General features: G+C 47.6%; 2 protein-coding genes across 2 annotated transcripts in view; both read right to left on the bottom strand.

Annotated features, from left to right (window-relative positions):
* The window catches only part of LOC111065679 (putative uncharacterized protein DDB_G0277255), a 68,522-nt gene extending 62,582 nt beyond the window's left edge, over positions 1 to 5,940 (bottom strand). Inside the window, exon 1 of the mRNA XM_022353987.2 lies at positions 5,549 to 5,940. The gene's annotated coding sequence lies outside the window, so the exon portion shown is untranslated. The remainder of the gene's footprint in view (positions 1 to 5,548) is intronic.
* A 6,846-nt stretch (positions 5,941 to 12,786) lies between these two features.
* Positions 12,787 to 13,784, bottom strand: LOC111065597 (chymotrypsin-2-like). Its single transcript, XM_022353833.2, has one exon. It carries the CDS (start codon positions 13,759 to 13,761, stop codon positions 12,856 to 12,858), a length of 906 nt encoding a protein of 301 aa, XP_022209525.2. The 5' UTR covers positions 13,762 to 13,784; the 3' UTR covers positions 12,787 to 12,855.
* Between the last annotated feature and the right edge of the window lie 3,514 nt (positions 13,785 to 17,298).

The following is a 17,298-nucleotide window of genomic DNA, read 5'->3' as shown; positions in this document are numbered from 1 at the left end:
TGGCAAGTGCATAAATTAATGAAATTATCAATTAGCTGCCTTTGGGACCAGCCAGGAGAGACTCTCCTCCCAGCTGGAGGCTGGAGACTGGAGCTATAGGTGGAACTGCTTCAGCCACTGGAGGTGCTGCTGTTGCTACTGCTGCTAATTCCCATGGTCTGTGGCACAGTGGCTGCTGTTTGCTATCGGAAAAATCATTGCGCAAATGCACGCAGTTCATGTCGAAACTCAATTGCAATTAAAAAACCTAAAAAGCAGCAACTGAGTCGAAGGAAATCCTCGTTAGCCGGTGGAAAATGCTTTAATAGAAATTGCTACCGAGCTGGAAAATGTTTGCAATTGTTGTCTGCCTGCCGACTGCCCAAATTGACATTATCAATGGCTTCGCAAATGCGTTATTTATTTAATGCCCGATTCAGCAGCTTCTCGATTGTGCAATCGCTTGTGCCAGGATGATGGTACCCTGTGGGCAACCAGTTGGGAATATCCAGTTGGAAGAAACTACAAATATTGTAAAACAATTTCAACTCCCGTAATTCTTTTAGAGGGTATCCTCAGGTTGATTGGTTTTATCAACCGTATTTATTGCTAGCTTTGTTTCGGTTTCGTTTTTGATTTCATGCAAATGTTTGCAAATTTCTCAAATTAACGCGTAGGCGAGCCAAATCAAGCCGAAAGCGCTGGAAGTGTCGCCGTCTCCACCAGCACCACCAGCTCCACAACCACTGCTGCTGCCGCCTCATCTAACGACGCCCCCACCAGACAGACGCCGCTCTTCGTTCAGCAAGTTCATTGAACCACCTACGAGAAATATGCAAATCGCAGCTTTGGATGCAGGAAAGCGAACAAAAATCACAGCCAGCGTAAACATATAGCAAACTAATTTAAATTCGATCTTGTGGCCTTTGTGTCGAGGGGACGCGTGATACTTGTAAAATCTAATACAATGGAAAGAAAACAATTTTTATTTTTATTTCTTGTGGATTTCTTAGCACTCTTAATTTCAGTTGCAATCCCATTAAAATGGAATTGATGGATGTCGCCAGCTATGGAATTTTTTTTTACAAAGACAGCCCGAAAGATTAATGAGTCTTACGCTTCCTCACGCGCCGATATTTGAGGCTTCGAGATACTGGATATAACTCTAACGTGTATGTATATCGGCCATCGACTGCGTTTTCTTAATTAATAGCTCAAAAAGATTTTATTGCCGCTGCTCCGGCGTCGAGCAACAGATCTTTGTCAAATCAATATTTATAAATAATTTATAAATTAAGAGGCAACCTCCAAGCCCCGAAAGCGAACCTGCGGCTAATTAAAATGATGAATGCGAAGCGTTTCAGTTTGAAAATTAATTAAGCAAATTATCCATTTAAATAAACATAGAATGTTGCTGCCGCTGCCTGCTCGATGGCTTTGCGCTGATAAAGCCCCAGAAGAGGAACCCCACAGATGGAGACTCTTTGATCGTGGATGTTGGATGTTGGATGGGTTCGCGGCTGCCAATTAGGGGAAGTCGCCATCGATGACAGCAAACGCATTTTTAATTGCAATTAATTAGCGCTGTCAGCTTTTCCCCATTGTTTGCTGTTTGGGTGACAAACAATTTGCCAAACTTATTTGGTGATCACATATTTTTCTGGCATGACCGACCTCCTTTCCAATGGATGGCATCATCAACATATACATCAAAATCTGTGCCGGCAGCGACCAGCACATCATTAACGATTAATATTGATTCAAATTCGATTTTAGTTGGACTTTTCCCTAAAAGCGATAACGCCCAGTTTTCTGGTCGATTAAAAGAGCGGTGCCGCCAAGTTGCCGCAAAAAATTCATTAGGCCCAATGGAAATTTCTCACTTGATTACGGACCAAATCCGATTTCAAAGGGCTGTGCCACATGCGGTGTAATTAAATTTTCTTTGTTGCTTGGGAATTCGCTACGAATTTAATTGAGGCGGCCCACGGCGTTTTTCTGCCTATAAACGTACTACATAAGTATGTATATCCATCTTTTTATAGGCATAGGTTTGGGCTGGGGCTGGGGCTGGGGCTCGGCTGGGGCTGGGCCCTTCATTCGCACAATTAGCAATTTCATGCGTCTTTGTTTCTGCTTTTGTATCTTTTTGGGACCCCCACCAAAGTTCGAGTTTCCATGGCCTTTATTTTATTTCATTTCGTTTTGTTTCGATTCCGTTGTAATGTGTGAAATTGATTTTCGTTTGGCGATTGGGCTTGTAATGGGCAAAAAGTTTTTCCCACTCTGCGGAGGTCTCAGTCTCAGTGCGTATAAAGACAATTAACTCTGAATAGATGGGAATGCCAGATGGAAGTGGGGTTTCTTTTCCAGCATATATATAGTACTATTATGTAAGTAGTACTACTGTTTGGGAGATCATTTGAAGGTTGACCCACATTTAGCATTGATCACTTGAGGTGTTTCCTATCACAGCGGTTGCTGCAGTAAGTGCTTCCAACTCTAACCATCTTGGGAGTAAATGCTGCGAAACTTGTCTGGGCAGCTGCTCAAGCAGCGGCTCTATCAAAGACTGGGTAGCGGGCACCTGGGACACCTTCCTTGACAGCATCATCACATCACATCGCATCGCACTCGTAACATTTGCAACATTCGCATTCAAATGACACTAACGGCTTTGTCATGTACTGGGCTATATGTGACTGTGTCTTTCCGTCTCTCTTCGAGCGCCAGTAATCATGTTTTAACGACACATACACATATTTTCCGTGTATGCGAATGTAGTATGGTGAATCGTCAGCGAGTCCATATAGAAATCTTGTAATCTGATAGGCATGACAAGAAATATTTTGCTTGTCATTAAATTTACTTTTATTTATGCAGCACTGTCTATCATTGTGGCTGTTGTTGCTGTTGCTGTTCGATTCACGTGTTTTGTTTCGGCTGCGGCTCAAAATTAGTGAAAACTCTTCACATTTGTGGCTAAAAGACTGAGTACTGCAAGACTGAAGACTGAAGAGTGAAGAAAACTTCAAAATGTGTGCATACATAAGTTGGCGCCTCCTAACGTCTTCTAGTCATTGATTTTCGACCATTGTTGGTGCTTTTGTGGCTGTGTGCTGTCTTCTTGGCTTGGCTTGGCTTGGCTTGGCTGGGCTTGTGTGCCTGCCTGCCTGTCTGCCTGCCTGTTGGCCGGGTTGAGTAATAGGCGAAATATTTGCGCATGCCTCATTACAGTTGGGTTTTTGGTTTTTGGGTTGCGGTAATCGATGCCAGTGTAAGCCAAATATGCGAGGGTGTGGCGAAACAAAAGACTTGGGCAACAAGCACTGATCGAAACTCTGATCCTCCCTCCCAACTTCTATGTAGAATGATTGCCAGTCAATTGGATGCGTGACATTTGCCGACAGCCCGCGTCAGCGGTGACATCACCCAGAGTCAGGCCAATCAAATGTCAGCCAAGTGCGTCACTGATTTGCAATCCAAAGGGGGCTAACAAAGGGCACCAGCAGCAGCAGTAGAAGCAGCAAGTGTTAGCTGGAAATCAAATGGCTGCTAAACGGCAGCCAACTAAATTGACGGCTTCACTGACTAACCGAATGACAGACACACCGACAGACTGACAGACTGACACACAGACCGACAGACAGACAGTCAGACATTCAGACATTCAGTCTAGACAACATGTGTAATGACGCGTAGATCGGGCAAAAAACTTTAGCAGCAGCAACAATAGCACAGGCATAATGAGCACAATTACTGGCAAAGCAAATCAAATGCAACGCGCTACCGCAGCGCAGAACCGCGCCGCGCCGCGCCGCTTCGAATCAGTCACATTAATTGCAGCAGCAGCAGCAGCCGCCAGCTCACAAAAAAATCGTTCATAAATTATAGCAAAGGCAGCGGAAAAAAAGTATTAATTAAAAAAAGGAGGAAAAAAGTTGCAACGGTAACAACAGCTATTAAGAAAATTTCTTGTTGACTCATCCGAGTCCACAATTAACAACTGGGGGACGGGACGGGGACTCAAGACTCGAAGACTGGAAGACTGAAAAAATGGGAGGGAGACTACTACCAAGAATTGCTTTGGCTCTGAGACTGGGTCCAAGTCTGAGTCTGAGCTTCTGGCCAGCATTTCTTGCACTCATTTGTCGCGTTTTGTCTCAGTCACTTGGCGATTTCTTTGTCAGAGCTCTCGGCAATTAAACAATTGTTGTTGCTGCTGCTGTATCTGATGCTCTGACTGTTGCATCTGTGTTTATTGTTGCTGTTGCTTCTGCTGCTGCCGTTGTCGTCATCATTGCTGTCCATAAATTTTATTTAATTCGCTTTATGCTCTCGCATTTCCCCCAGTCCCAGCCCCAGCCACAGCCACAGCCCCTTGTAAGCACACGCCCTGCTGGCTGCGGGAATCTCGTGACTTGCGTTTCGCAATTGTGAGAATTAAATAATTCTTTGCATATTTATTTACAAACATTATCGCTGGCAATTTCCTCAAAGCTGATTAATACTTTTTGTTCTCGTTCGGTTTTGTTTTAATGTGAGTTTTTAATATGCAATTACAGAATGGAGTTGGAATACTCTACAGAAATTTTGGAAATATAAAGGGATATATTGGTAGGGCTTTCCCTCAAGAGGGAAGTATATTTCCAGAATTAAAGGTTATTTTTTAATTCCGAAAGATGAATTAATATTCCAATGGAACATTGAAAGAATCTGCGATGTAAATTATATATGTAAAACTTTTCTTAAGTAATAGATTGGAATCTATATGTGTGTGTGTGTACTATAAATCACAGAACACAGTTCCGCATGAAATTTAATTTATTTATTTCAAATGAAACAGAAACAGAGAAACATTGAGTTTTTTTCCAGCTGAGTTTCCTCTTAATTGAGGCAAGAGGAAAAAGTCGCTTTTCCAATCAATTGCATCACAAGAGCAATCCCACTGACAGCGACGACGACTACGACGGCGACGACTGACACTGTAGACGCGCCAATTGTTAACGTGTTGAAGTGTTTTCATTTAAATTGCTCAACTGAACTTGTAATTATGGCTCACTCTGATTATTACTGCACTGTGGGATGCAACTGAGAGCAAGGAAGTGGCTGGAGCTGAAGCTGAAGCTGCAGCTAAACCTCAAGCTGGTGCCAGAGATAAATTATGTTTAGAGCCAAGTGCCAGGTATGTCTCTCCCTGCACGAGTGTGGCTAAGTCTCAGTCGCAGCCTCAGTCTCAAATCATAGCAATTAATTGTTGTTAAAAATGCCTTTACTAACGGTTTTATGGTCGAACAACAAAGGCAGCACCGTTTGCCGTCTGCCGTCTGCCATCTGCTGTCCGCTGTCTTGTCAGTTAATTGTATTTGAAATCGCTGCCTCTACTAATTGATAAGTTTCCTCAACTTCAACTCGGACTCTAACTCCAAATGAAGCATTGGCACAGCGCCAGGAGCTAGGCAATACAATACGCGGATGGGCGGCACTGGGGCACTGGAAGTGGCACTGGCACATAAAATGCAATTACAAACGCATAAACTGAGGCAAAGTGTTTGGTTGTTCGACTTACCTTGGGGCGGGGTGAGACTTGAAAGATCTCTGCTGGACAGAATCTACGGTGCAAGGCGATGCGATGCGATGCGATGGTTGAGCGATGAACGGTTTAAGGCACTGATCGAATCCAGATACAGATGCAAACGGGACACTCACACACACACAGAATCACACGCACACACTCACTGTTGCCTATCCAGGCTCAATCTCTTGAAACGCGGATGTGGATGTGGACGTGGACTGGCAAAAACTGGCAAGTGAAATATTTATGTAAATTTATTTCAACTTCTTTTTTGTTTTGTTTTGTTGTTAAGTTGAATGTGTGTTTGTGGTTGGGGCTAAAATGCATTAAGAGGCACACTTTGCAATTGTCGTTGGGGCAGCGATTTGATTGAAGTTGAAGTTGAAGCTGAAGCTGGAGATGGAGCTGAAGCTGAAGCTGAATGTGAAGTGTCCCCCCAGTGGGGCAGGCCGACAATCCGACAATCCGACTGGCAGGCGAAACGTTGTTTAACAATTGTTTTTTCTGCCGTTTCGTTGTTTGGCAGGATTTGAGTTGTCAATTAGTTTGTTGGGATCTGTTGGGGTCTGCTGCTGCGGTCTGCTGTCGCTGCTATCACTCGGTAATTTGGAGGCGCCCGAAGCGCCGTTATCTGGTGTGTGTGTGTGAGCGAGTGTGTGTTCGATGGGGTGTGTGTTTGTGCTTTTGCTTGTGTGTTGTGTTGTGTTGTGCAGCTCGACAAAATAAACGACACCACGAAATGGCAGCAAGTTCGTTGCCCAAGTCTTTTATTTGAGCTCCACGCGAACGCTGAACGATTGGAGGCGGCAAAGCTGTAGCGGGAATGGAACTGGAAGCCGAACCGGGATCGAACCGTGTGGAGCTGAATTAGAGCCTCTGTTTCTTTATTTGTGAATCGTTAAGATCGCTTTATTGCAGCGTGTTTCTCTATATACAATATAACTAATTTACTGATACCAATATTTTTTATTGCACGCTCTTTATGTGATCTTTTGGGCAGGCAGTGATTAAAAATGAGTTTAATTTAATTTGATTATTTATTTATTTCTCCTTTTTTATATGTTTGTTCAAAACGAGTTTTGTGTCTCTTTTGTGCATATTACTTTGTACATATACGTATACGTATGCACATACATATGTTCAGCCTGATCTTGTCGCGACATAGGGCAGACTCTATAGTCACTTTACATATTCCTTATGTACGGTGGAGCGTATGCTACTACTACTACTACTACTACTTTGATTCGGTTTTATGGCCGCACTGAATTGCTTTTTACTGTTGCCAGACTTTTTACGAGCACTATTTGTAAGGTAGCCGCACAATAAAAGATTAGGTTTGAGCGCCAGATGCAGGCGGGATTATCATTTTCATTTTCATTTGCTTCTCAATGTCCATTTCCATTTTGGTCCCATTTTCATTTCCATTTCCATTTCGATGGCTGTTTTCTTGCCCAAAAATCGTACGAAAAAAACACACGCAAAACGCAGGGGAAACGCTCGCACGCGACTTCGTAGGCGCGCACGCGATTCAGTCACAGAAATTCGCGAACTTCTCGCGTGGAAATAGCTTTCCTGTCCCACTGCGAAAAACGCGCGCAATTGCAACAAGCTCAAACAGTCCCGCAAGAAAGTCGCACAGAAACTGCAAGAGGATGAAAATTGCAAGCGGCTCCCAAGCCAAGCTGTTCCAGCCGCAGTCGAGTGCAGGCGACGCAGGCAGCAGGCAGCAACCGAAGCAGAGACTCAATGCAGTTGCCGGTGCATCAGCAGCAGCAGCAGAAGCAGCAGCAGAGAAGCAACAGTTGCAAAACAGCAAAAAATCTCTGAGCAAAAAAAAGCAGGCAACACGAAATAGCAACAACCTCTCGGAGACCGACTGACCGAGTAATACAGTCCAGTCCCCGAAACAGGGAGTTGGTGGGGGAGGGGAGGGAACAAGAGGAGTAGAGCAGGCTGCGGTTTGGGGCCCGAGCCGAGCGATCGCACACGAACCTGGAGCAACGGAACGGCTGAAAAAAAGCCGCTAAGAGCGCTGAGAAAACCTGTTGCTCGTCGTCGCTGCCAGCGTCGTTCGTTGCTTCGTGTTTATCGCGGATCGCTCGCCTCTCTCTGACGCGCTGCCTGGCTTGGGCTTGGGCTCTGGCTGTGGCTCTCTCTTCGCTGCTTGCCTTCCAGGGCAGAGAGAGTGAGAGAGGCTGCCGTAGCGGTTCATTTCCAGTTGGCTGCAATATCAGTTGCCGATCAGCTTTTGACCAATAAAAAAGAGGTTTAAGCCATGCGTCTGGAACGACGCAAGCAGCGCGGCTAGCGTCAGCGCAGACTTGGCATCCAGCTAAGAGAGCGCCAGCTAAGAGAGCCACGACGCCGCTCTTATGGCCAACAAATTGCTTAGGGCCAGGTTCGAACTGATAAGAAATTGAATAAAATTATATGTAAGTATTTCATTAAGCCACAAAAGTGCACACATTTCCTGGCCGGCAACGCCCTGGCATTAAGGCATTATCAAAGCTCATTTATCAGCGGGCCAAGAGACACAAAAAAAAAGTGGCCTGGCCAAAACATGGCTTGTGTGAAAAATACCAAAATTAAAAGAGTGCTGTGCTGGATAAAAATCATAATTGAAATATTTGGAGAGGTGCCACAGAGCAACATCTACCCGAGGAGCCACAGGCTTCAGAAGCTGACAGGCCAACACTTGCCACACGTCGAAAGGTTGCGGCTTTGACAATTTAATTGTCACACGCCCGCCACTTTTGGCCAGCTCCAGCAGCAGCGACACGGACACCAACACGAACACGAACACGCCGCCTCGAACTCTATTAACGAGGCCCATTGATGGACACTTGAATGGAGAGCCGCTGGCAGGCGAGAAGGAGGAGGAGGAGGAGCCGGGCGGTGGCAGCCTTAGGAGCCGCATTAACATAAACAAGTGTTGCTGGAGTTCCTTTGGAGGAGCTGCAAAAGGGTAACAGAAACATCTCGAACACTGTCATAAATAACGCGACAATGACAACTTGTTTGGGCCTCTTCTACCTGGCAGACCGACCTCTCCAACGGCAATGACAACGGCAACGACAACGGCCAATGGCAATGCCATTGGACTCCAACGGAATCGGAATTGGTATCGGAATCGGAATCGCCTAATGCAGCAATTGACGTGCGGCGTTTGCACCTATCCCGGCATTTGATGCCTCCGCGGTCGGGTCGGTCCCCAAGGCGGAGGCCACATAAAAGTGGCGCGGCAATTGCCAACTTTGGTCACTGCCGGCGACAAGTGTAAAACGACTGTCGGCAACTGCTACCGAGACTTGTCCTCCCTGGAGCTGGGCCAAGTGCTTGCTCCTCCTTTTCCTCGGAGCACAGCACAACACAGCACAGCACTGTAGCGGCAGAGGCAGATCCCCGTCAGACGGTTGGACAGTGGGTTTGTGTGTTTATGGCAGCTGCCGTTTGATACTCATTCAAGTGCCGCCTAACATGATTTCGGTGTCATCTGCTTTTCAGCTTTAATATTGCCTGTTTAATGTGACATTTGCTGTTGCTGCGGCCTGTTGCTGTGGCCTGTTGCTGTTGCTGTTGCATTATTTATGAGGCATCGATCCTGCCACATTCACCTCTCTCGCTCGCTGCCACTGCCACTGGCACTAGCACTGGCTCTGGCTCTATCGCCTGCTCACCCTCCTCGATGGCATTTTAAACGTTTCACATTTTTAATTTAGTGATGATTGATGTCTTGTCCACGTTGCCTTGACAACGACACACTTGACTCCCGTCTCCCGTCTCCGTTTCCATCTACAACCAGATCCACGACCACGTCCAGGTCCAGGTCCCGTCTCGGATTCGCATTTGGATTGCCTGTGGGGATACGCAGCTGTGTGTCTCTGGGACAAAAGTCAATTAAGCTGCGATTTAAATGCTGCCCAGGGTCAGCGTCGAGTCCCGTCCCGTCCCGTCCCGAAAAGAAAGGAGTGCCCGACGGCATGGGAAGTGCACCTCTCAAATGGCCGCAAATGGCCTCCTCTCCGGTTACAATGGGGGCCCGTGGCCAATGGCCAATGGCCAGTGAGCGCCATTTGACCTGATTTTATTTGCACTATTTTACTTTTATTGCTCACTGTTCGGGGCTGCACTGAGAGAAAGAGTCAGGAGTCTGGAGTCAGGAGCCAGGGAGGAGACCAAACAGAGCAGGAATAAATGGGGAGAAGACTTTTCTCGGTGCACTGCAATGATGCGGAACTGAATACAAAATGAAATTGCATCCACAAATTGCCAGGGCGACGGCCATCGACAATTTCATTTCTCTCTTCGTTTGAGTGGCTGCTGGTGCTGGCTGCTTCCATTTGCAATGGGGTTCAAAAGGTTTGGCAAATTATAAATTAAAAGTAAATCGAATCGAATGCTTAGCCATTTGTCTTTGAACTTGAAAGTGGCTGGCAATGTGAAAGCCACGGCCAAAGGGGTCACATCTAGACCGGACCAGCACCAGCATCAGCACCAGAACCAGCAGGTGCATGCCAAATCCGTTTGTCAGCACTGTCAGAGTCCGTCTCAGCCTCAGTTTTTAGCCACAGCTTCAGCTTCAGCCACAGCTTGAGAGTCGTGTGTTTTTCCAGCTTGTTCTAATTTGCATGCAAACGGATCTGTAGCCGGACTGTGGCGACCTGCCACATGCCATGACGAATTACTTGACACCTGCGACAGGCCATAAAACAGATATCTATTTCGCGTGGGCGGCTCATTTCGGTCGGGTTTGGTTCTGCCTCCGCTCTGGTCCGTTCTTTATGTGCACTTCCATCAGCATCGTCATCGCCATCTAGCTTCAGTTCCATCTCAATCCTCCATCTCCATCTCCATGTCTATGTCCAGCTCCATCTCCATTTCAATTTGTATTGATTGCAGCTGGTTCGCTTGCTAATTACCATTGCCGGGAACAGGAACGTCTGCAACATCTTGCTTCCCAGCTACCAAACAGCTGATTTATGGCCAGGCATTGCCATTTGATGAGTTGGCCATTTGCCGTCGGCCCGTTGGCACGTTGGTCCAATGGCCGGCACCCGCCCCCTCGCCAGACAGCTTTTAGTGCGTGCATCACTCATTGTTACAGTTAGAGAGCTGGCAGCTCTAATTTAATTTAAATGAAACCCACCAAAGAGACACCCGCCTGGTACTGGCACTGGCGACTGCTCGACTGCTCGGCTGCTGTCCTGCCGCTGCTCATTTGTCTGCCTCCAGCCTCAGTTTGCAAGCGGATCTCTTGCTCCACATCCGCAGCCCCTGCCCCTGCAGGTTTTCAAGTGTGTTTGCATTAGTCGAGGTGAAATTTTCCCCACTCACCGGCGTGGGCGGTGGTGCTTCAGCAATGTGTTCCGTCTTTATGGCCCCCCGTTTCCATGCGCTTTGAGACCTGAATCTGCTCGTAGACGTAGACCTGGACATAGATTGCAATTCATTTCCATTCCATTCGCCAGACATTCAATTCAATTATTTTTTCATTCTCAAACATTCGGGCTCATTAACGTGCGCTGGTGATGGGGACAGGGGGTGGGCTATCAATTGTCATCTGGGGGATCGCAGTTGTCATCAGCAGCCCCATGCTTATGGCTGTTAATTCATTTCTGTGCGCTCTTATCAACATCGCCATCAGCGCAAAAGCGAACATTTGTTAAACACTAAATGCACTTATTTGTTTGGAGGCAGCCCCCAAGAATGCCATCGGCTCTGGCCACACAGCCACTGCAGAGCAGAGGCCCGACTCTACCTCTACGAGTATGACTGACAGTAGTTAAGACCCGGCTGCTCAGTGGGGAAGCTACTAAAATGAGGCAGCTCCAGCTACAGCTCTAGCCGCGACTCAGACTCTGCCTCAGACTCTACAGCTTTTGACTCCCACGTTTGTGATGGCGCATTGCACAAATTGCATTATTTGCACGCCGCGCAGTTGCAGCCACAGTGGTTGTTATACCCTGCCTGCAGAGAGTTTACTTATTTTGAGTGTGTTTTTGCACCTTAAACCTTGCATAATGCCTCCTGCACTGAATGCCGTCTAACTGACATAGGACAGATCGGTCGAAGGTTAAGTGTTTATCTATTATCTCTCTAAGTTATTTGTTATTTGTGAACTCCCAGGGTATCAAACGCTTCGGTATCTCTGCTTTCTTTGCTTTCGTTGCAGTTGCAGTTGCAGGCATTTGCTGTTAGTGGCTGACTGTTGTTGTTAGTATTATCATCAACATTGTTCTTGTTTTTGGGCTTTGGCCCGCTTGGCCCTCTTGGCCCGCGCACAACTTTTGCAGCTCCGTTTTTTTTTTTTTTTGTTTTTGTTTTTTGTTGTTGTTGTATTTTTTGCTCCTTTGATCGCTGCGGCACTTGACGCCACGAGAACATAAAAATGCTTTTCAGCACTCGAAATGATGATGACTACGACTCGGCGGCTGCTGCTGCTGCTGCTGTGCTGGTGCCTATGCTTCTGCCCCTGCCCCTTGTTCAACTAAACTACTCCAGTCGGAATAGCATTTTAATAGACAAAAAACTACTCGACACGACGACCCAGAGCCAGAGCCAGAGCCAGAGCCACAGCTCACAGAGTCAGTAAACATGTGAAAATACTTTGGAAGAAAGAATTGCCAGCACACGCTTTTCTAATTTAAGAACCTTTCGCTGCATGTCCAGAAATTTGACATCGCAGAAATGTTATCTAAGCCACAAACGGAATCCAGTTAGCTGCCCCACTGCAGTGGGGAGAGGGCGAATAAAGGACGCCCTGTGCAGCACTTGGCTTGCCCCATTTGCTGCTGTTGCTGCTGCTGCTGTTGCTGGGGTGGGTGTTGCTGCTGTTCCTGCTGCTGCTGCTGCTGTAATGAGCAACTGAAATTATTTTCGCGTATGAGTCTCCGCCATTCGAGTCTGATTCAGAGCTGGGGCCGACGCTTGCGTCTGATTCAGTGCTGGAGCTGTTAAGTGAAGTGCTCATCATGACAGCTGCAGAAATGCAGCCTAGACGAGGATGATTTATAATTGTCATCGACTTCCTGGTTTGGTTACTCAAACGGATGATGAAAGCCTGTGCAGATTCATTTCAACACCTGCTCTAGCGAATGTTCAGCCGAGCAGGCTACTCCTTGGGGCTAGAAGGAGCAGTCTTTCTGTCGGAATCATCGTAATCATCAGTTGCCCTGGAGCTAATCAGCCAGCGTTCGAAGTGGTAACCAGATCATCATACCGAAACGACTAAATTACAAATTATTTCTCACTGTGACTTTAATGCCTCGTATACACTCGTATTCAGACCGTTTCAGATTTGATTATGATAATCTTCTTCTGTTTTTAAAAAACTTTTCTTTATGTGAATCGGCGAATAGCTCGTGTTGGTTAATGAGCATGGGTTCCTTGCATTTACACTCGTGGTAGAGACAGTCCCGAATGATTGTCTGTACGAAGTCGTAGTACATCCACATGGAGGCAAAGACATCGGGAATGTTATCGCCACAGGCGAGCCCATAGCTGACCACGCCCACCAGTCTGCCCTTGAGGACGAGGGGGCCGCCAGAGTCCCCGCTGCAGGTACCACCGGCGAAGAAGGCGCAAAGGCAGCCAAGGTCCACGGCGTCAGTCTCATCGCTCGTTGAGTAATACTGTTGGCACTCATCCAGGGAGATGCCTGTCATTATTAGCTTCTGCAGCTTCTGGGGATACTCCTCGATGGGCGACGTTTCGTTGGACAGCTCCAGGAACGAGATGGCGCCCCAGCCTGTGATAAGTAGCTTTGATCCGGGCGGCACTGGCCGCCAATCGATGGTGATGGGCTGCACAAATTTTCCGTATTTAATGGCCTTGGTCACTCTGACCAGGCCCACGTCGTCGGCGTGAGAGTCCTCCCTGTAGCGGCAGTGGACAATCATGTAATCGGCGGTGTAGCGCTGTCCCTCGATCGCATTGGACAGATCTGTGATGCCCACCAGTACGGTAGGTAGCTTCTCAACGAGACAGTGCGCCGCCGATAGGATCCATCGGGGGGTGACAATGCTACCGCCGCAAAAGTGCCAGCCCTCTTTCTGCAGGGAGACTTGATAGGGGGCCAGTCCCGCCTCCGCATCCTCGCCATTGATGACCCTCGGGTGCAGGGATTGGACAATTTGACAGGACTGCAGCCAGCACAGGACAAATAGCAGCCACGGGAGCAGCGACACAGACTGGTGACTGTTGGGCATTGTGGAGTGGACTGTCTAACGACAGGGCATGGCCCAACAGATGTGGTAAATCAATTGGTTTCTCTTTCTTATCAAATTAGTTGCGCATTTCATCCGATTCCACTGGCTACAGAATGATTACTCTATGGATTGGAGTGCTTGGAAGTAGCAGCAGCGGCAGCAGCAGCAACAGTTCCGCTTCCAGCGACCAGGAGGCACCAACTCCAGATTATGCAACGCCAGACAGCAACGGGGGCTGTGGCGGGGCTATGGCTGGCAATTAATTTAATTACAAACGGCATGAGAGCTCGCCACGCCCTGAATTTATTTTAATTAGCCCGATATTCGCTTCATTATATTTACATACATCAAATCGCGGCTCAGGCGAGGCAGCGAAGCGTTGCCAAGAAATGGTTCGGTCTAATAAGTGGCATTTATAATTTTATTGACTGCCAGGCCAACCCAGCAACAGCAACGCGTTGCAACGGCAACAGCGACGACCACTGCACTGGATTGCTGCTGCGGATAGCATAGCCAAGTGAGATCGATGGATGGCGAGTTCTGGGAGATATAGTTTTGAAATCCATGGCAGCAGAAGAGCCGCCGGCTCGAACTAAATTTGGTCATATGCCAGCCAGATCGATGCTAAATTTTTCGACATTAGTCTGCTGTTTTTTGTGGCCCAGAGCTGTCACGCCGCACAGAACTGCATGAGGAAACCACACAAACTGGAAATATGCGGAGCAAACCGAACGAATTCCGATTACACTCACTGAAATTATGCAGATCTGATTTCGGAATTGCTTTTACTTATTTTTGATTTAATTTGAATCAAACTCGCTTATCCGGGAATTTTCAGTTCGAATAACCTAAATTCTCAATAATTCTCGGTAATGGTAATCAAATGACGCCGTCCATGGACCCACTTTTAGGGCATTTGCTAAATTTGGAGTGCTCGTCAGAGCGGGTGCTTTTGGTTCCGCCGGTTTGGGCCATGTTTGCTAAGCGGGCACACGTCGAATCACCGGCCCGGGCCTAGCTGGGCCGGGCTGGGCCGGGCTGGGCCGTGCCGGCTGTAGCCTCAGCCTCTGACATATTCCTTGTTGGCGGCGCACGACTTGGGCTAAGGACCCAACCTCGAGCCACTCTGACACGGATTGGGGGCATCATTATGATGTGACTGTGACGGGGCCCGGGCCACCTTTCGGGAGGGGCTGCATTTGCCTTGCCATCAACATTTTCATTTTCGTTTGGCATAGAATCGCCGCAGCCGCCGTCGCAGCCCCTGTGCCTCGTTTCGTTGCCATGTGGCACATTTATCAGAAAATGCCCAACTCCTGACATTTGGCCGGCCACTTGAACTGGGTTAGCAGTGCAGTCTCTTGGTCGTTCGTCGCATTGCTCTTATCCCCTGCCAGCCCTCCCAGCCCTCCCAACTCCGGGCTCATTAATTTTATTTGTTGCCAAAAATGATTGTTTCGCCGCCGCCGGCACCTTTTGGCCATCGCTGGGCTGGATTTCTCAATCTCTGGCAAGATTTTCTAAATTCGAAATTGAATTGGGAAATCAAAACATGGGATATGCTCGTACTCGTACATGGGACCACTGCCAGAATGTGTAATTAAAGGGCGAACCGAATCAAAGGGCGGTCCGAGGCCGCTAATTAAGTTTTTAATGATTCGCATTTGCCTTGTACGGACTCGTGCAAGCTGGCAAATCAATTAGCGCCCGCAGCTAATAATAACCATGAGCCTAACAAATGAGAGACCAGCCGAGACCAAATCGTTTTGACAATTGCAGCCGAAATACGCCCAAGCCAGGCCAAGACAGGCCAGACCAGGCCAGGCCAGGCCAGGCCCGACCAGGCAGCGTCGGTCAGGCAATCTCTGATGTAATCTGGGGAATTGGCGTCGTTGGCCTGAAATATGTTTTATCGCATTTATTATCAGCCGCACCAAATCGTCTATAATTGAAAAACTGTTAACTAGATTAGCTGCCATTAGAGCGGGAGACGAACGCGTATTGGCCCCGCCCGCCCAAATGCCCGATCAGGCTGGGTCCAAGTCCACATCCACAGCCACATCCAAGTCCATGTCCAGGCGGAGGCGGTGAGGTGGCTGCAGCGGCTGCAGCTCGTAGCCAGTTTTGTGGCCATTTAGTTGGTCCACTCCGAGAGATAAGTCCCATTCCAGCAAGCACTTGATCGTTTAGTTAGTGGACTTGGCCAAAATGGCGCTGGCCAGATACATAAATAAACGACAGCTGCCCCAAAGGGACATGCCATCCATTCTCCATTTTCGAATTTTGTTTATTTATTTAAGTGCCTTCAAATCAGCCATTTTACTTGCCTCTCTTTGAAATCTAATTAAGTTGTTTAAGTGGAATTTGTGGCCATAAAATTATGCAAATCTGTGCGCCACCACACCACTCTGCTTACCACTCCGCTCGTCTCGTCCCGTTCCTCGATAGCAGACACTCTGCGGATGCATATTTGCATTGGTAATTTGCACGCCAAAAGCCAAAGGCCCCCGCGGGCTCCACTCTCGGCTCGTAAATCATAAGTGGGTGAGTTACGGTTCGTATCTTTTGTTTTTCCAACTGCTTAGCGCTCGCCAGGCGCCACTCTTAGCCGGCATGGTGCTGCTCCCGCTCCGCCAGAACTCCTTGGCCGAATGAAAGTGAAAGCATTTTCTCGGTAGGATTCTTAGAACGGCTGCAGTACTTAGTGGGCACAAGGCATACACTCTCAGTGCGCTGCTACGCTGCTTTAAGTCAATCATTTAAGTCTCAGGCTCGTCGAGAAATCCTCAAGTACTTAACTGTGTCACCAAAGTTTGTTTTTGTTTTCGTCTTGGCTTGTGTGCATTTTACGATGACTGCTCCTTATGGTCAAAAAGAAGAAGGTGGATCGAGGCTGGCTGGGCTTTGGATGTTTAGTGCCCACACAGACACAGACTGGCAGGGCATAAAGATGTCAACGCTTAACTTATCAAGACCGTTCAACAAACACGAACATGAACACGGCAAATGGCAGTGGCCAACGCCAACGACGATGACGATGACGATGAGTATGACAATGATGTTAATACAATAAAAAACTACAATAATTTCTTCTTTGGGTTTTATTTGCGTGTTGTCCGTTGCATCGGTTGCTGTTTCTGCTGTTGCTTCTGTTGCTGCTGGTCACAAAATACAAGTAGCGCCCACCGCTGACCGTTTATCAAACAACAATAAACTGTAATTTATGAAAAATGCTTGTAAAATGACGATAAAACAAGTGCCAGACAGTCCACCGACCACGAACACAATAACAACAACAGCTTGATGATGATGCTATTGCTGATGATGATGATGATGATGATGACATGGACATCGCTGCCAGTCTTGTGCAGAGTTGGGGCCAGCAATTGGTGTGTGCATCTGCTGCAGTAGCAGCAGCAGCAGCACCGCCTGCCTCCGCATCTCTGGTGGGTGTACGGATGTATGCAAGAGTCTGCGGAGGAGACAAACAATCCATTGGGCTGGTATGCGAGTGGTTGTGGTGGGGTCGGGCTGGGG

This window comes from Drosophila obscura, unplaced genomic scaffold (assembly GCF_018151105.1).
Source record: "Drosophila obscura isolate BZ-5 IFL unplaced genomic scaffold, ASM1815110v1 contig_192, whole genome shotgun sequence".
Classification (NCBI taxonomy): Eukaryota; Metazoa; Arthropoda; class Insecta; order Diptera; family Drosophilidae; genus Drosophila; species Drosophila obscura.
Note: the sequence above shows the minus strand (reverse complement) of the source record. Positions and strands in the feature narration are given on the sequence as shown.

Bases quoted from the DNA above. Each gene is read 5' to 3' on its own strand.
- LOC111065597 (XM_022353833.2), bottom strand. From the start codon at position 13,761: ATGCCCAACAGTCACCAGTCTGTGTCGCTGCTCCCGTGGCTGCTATTT.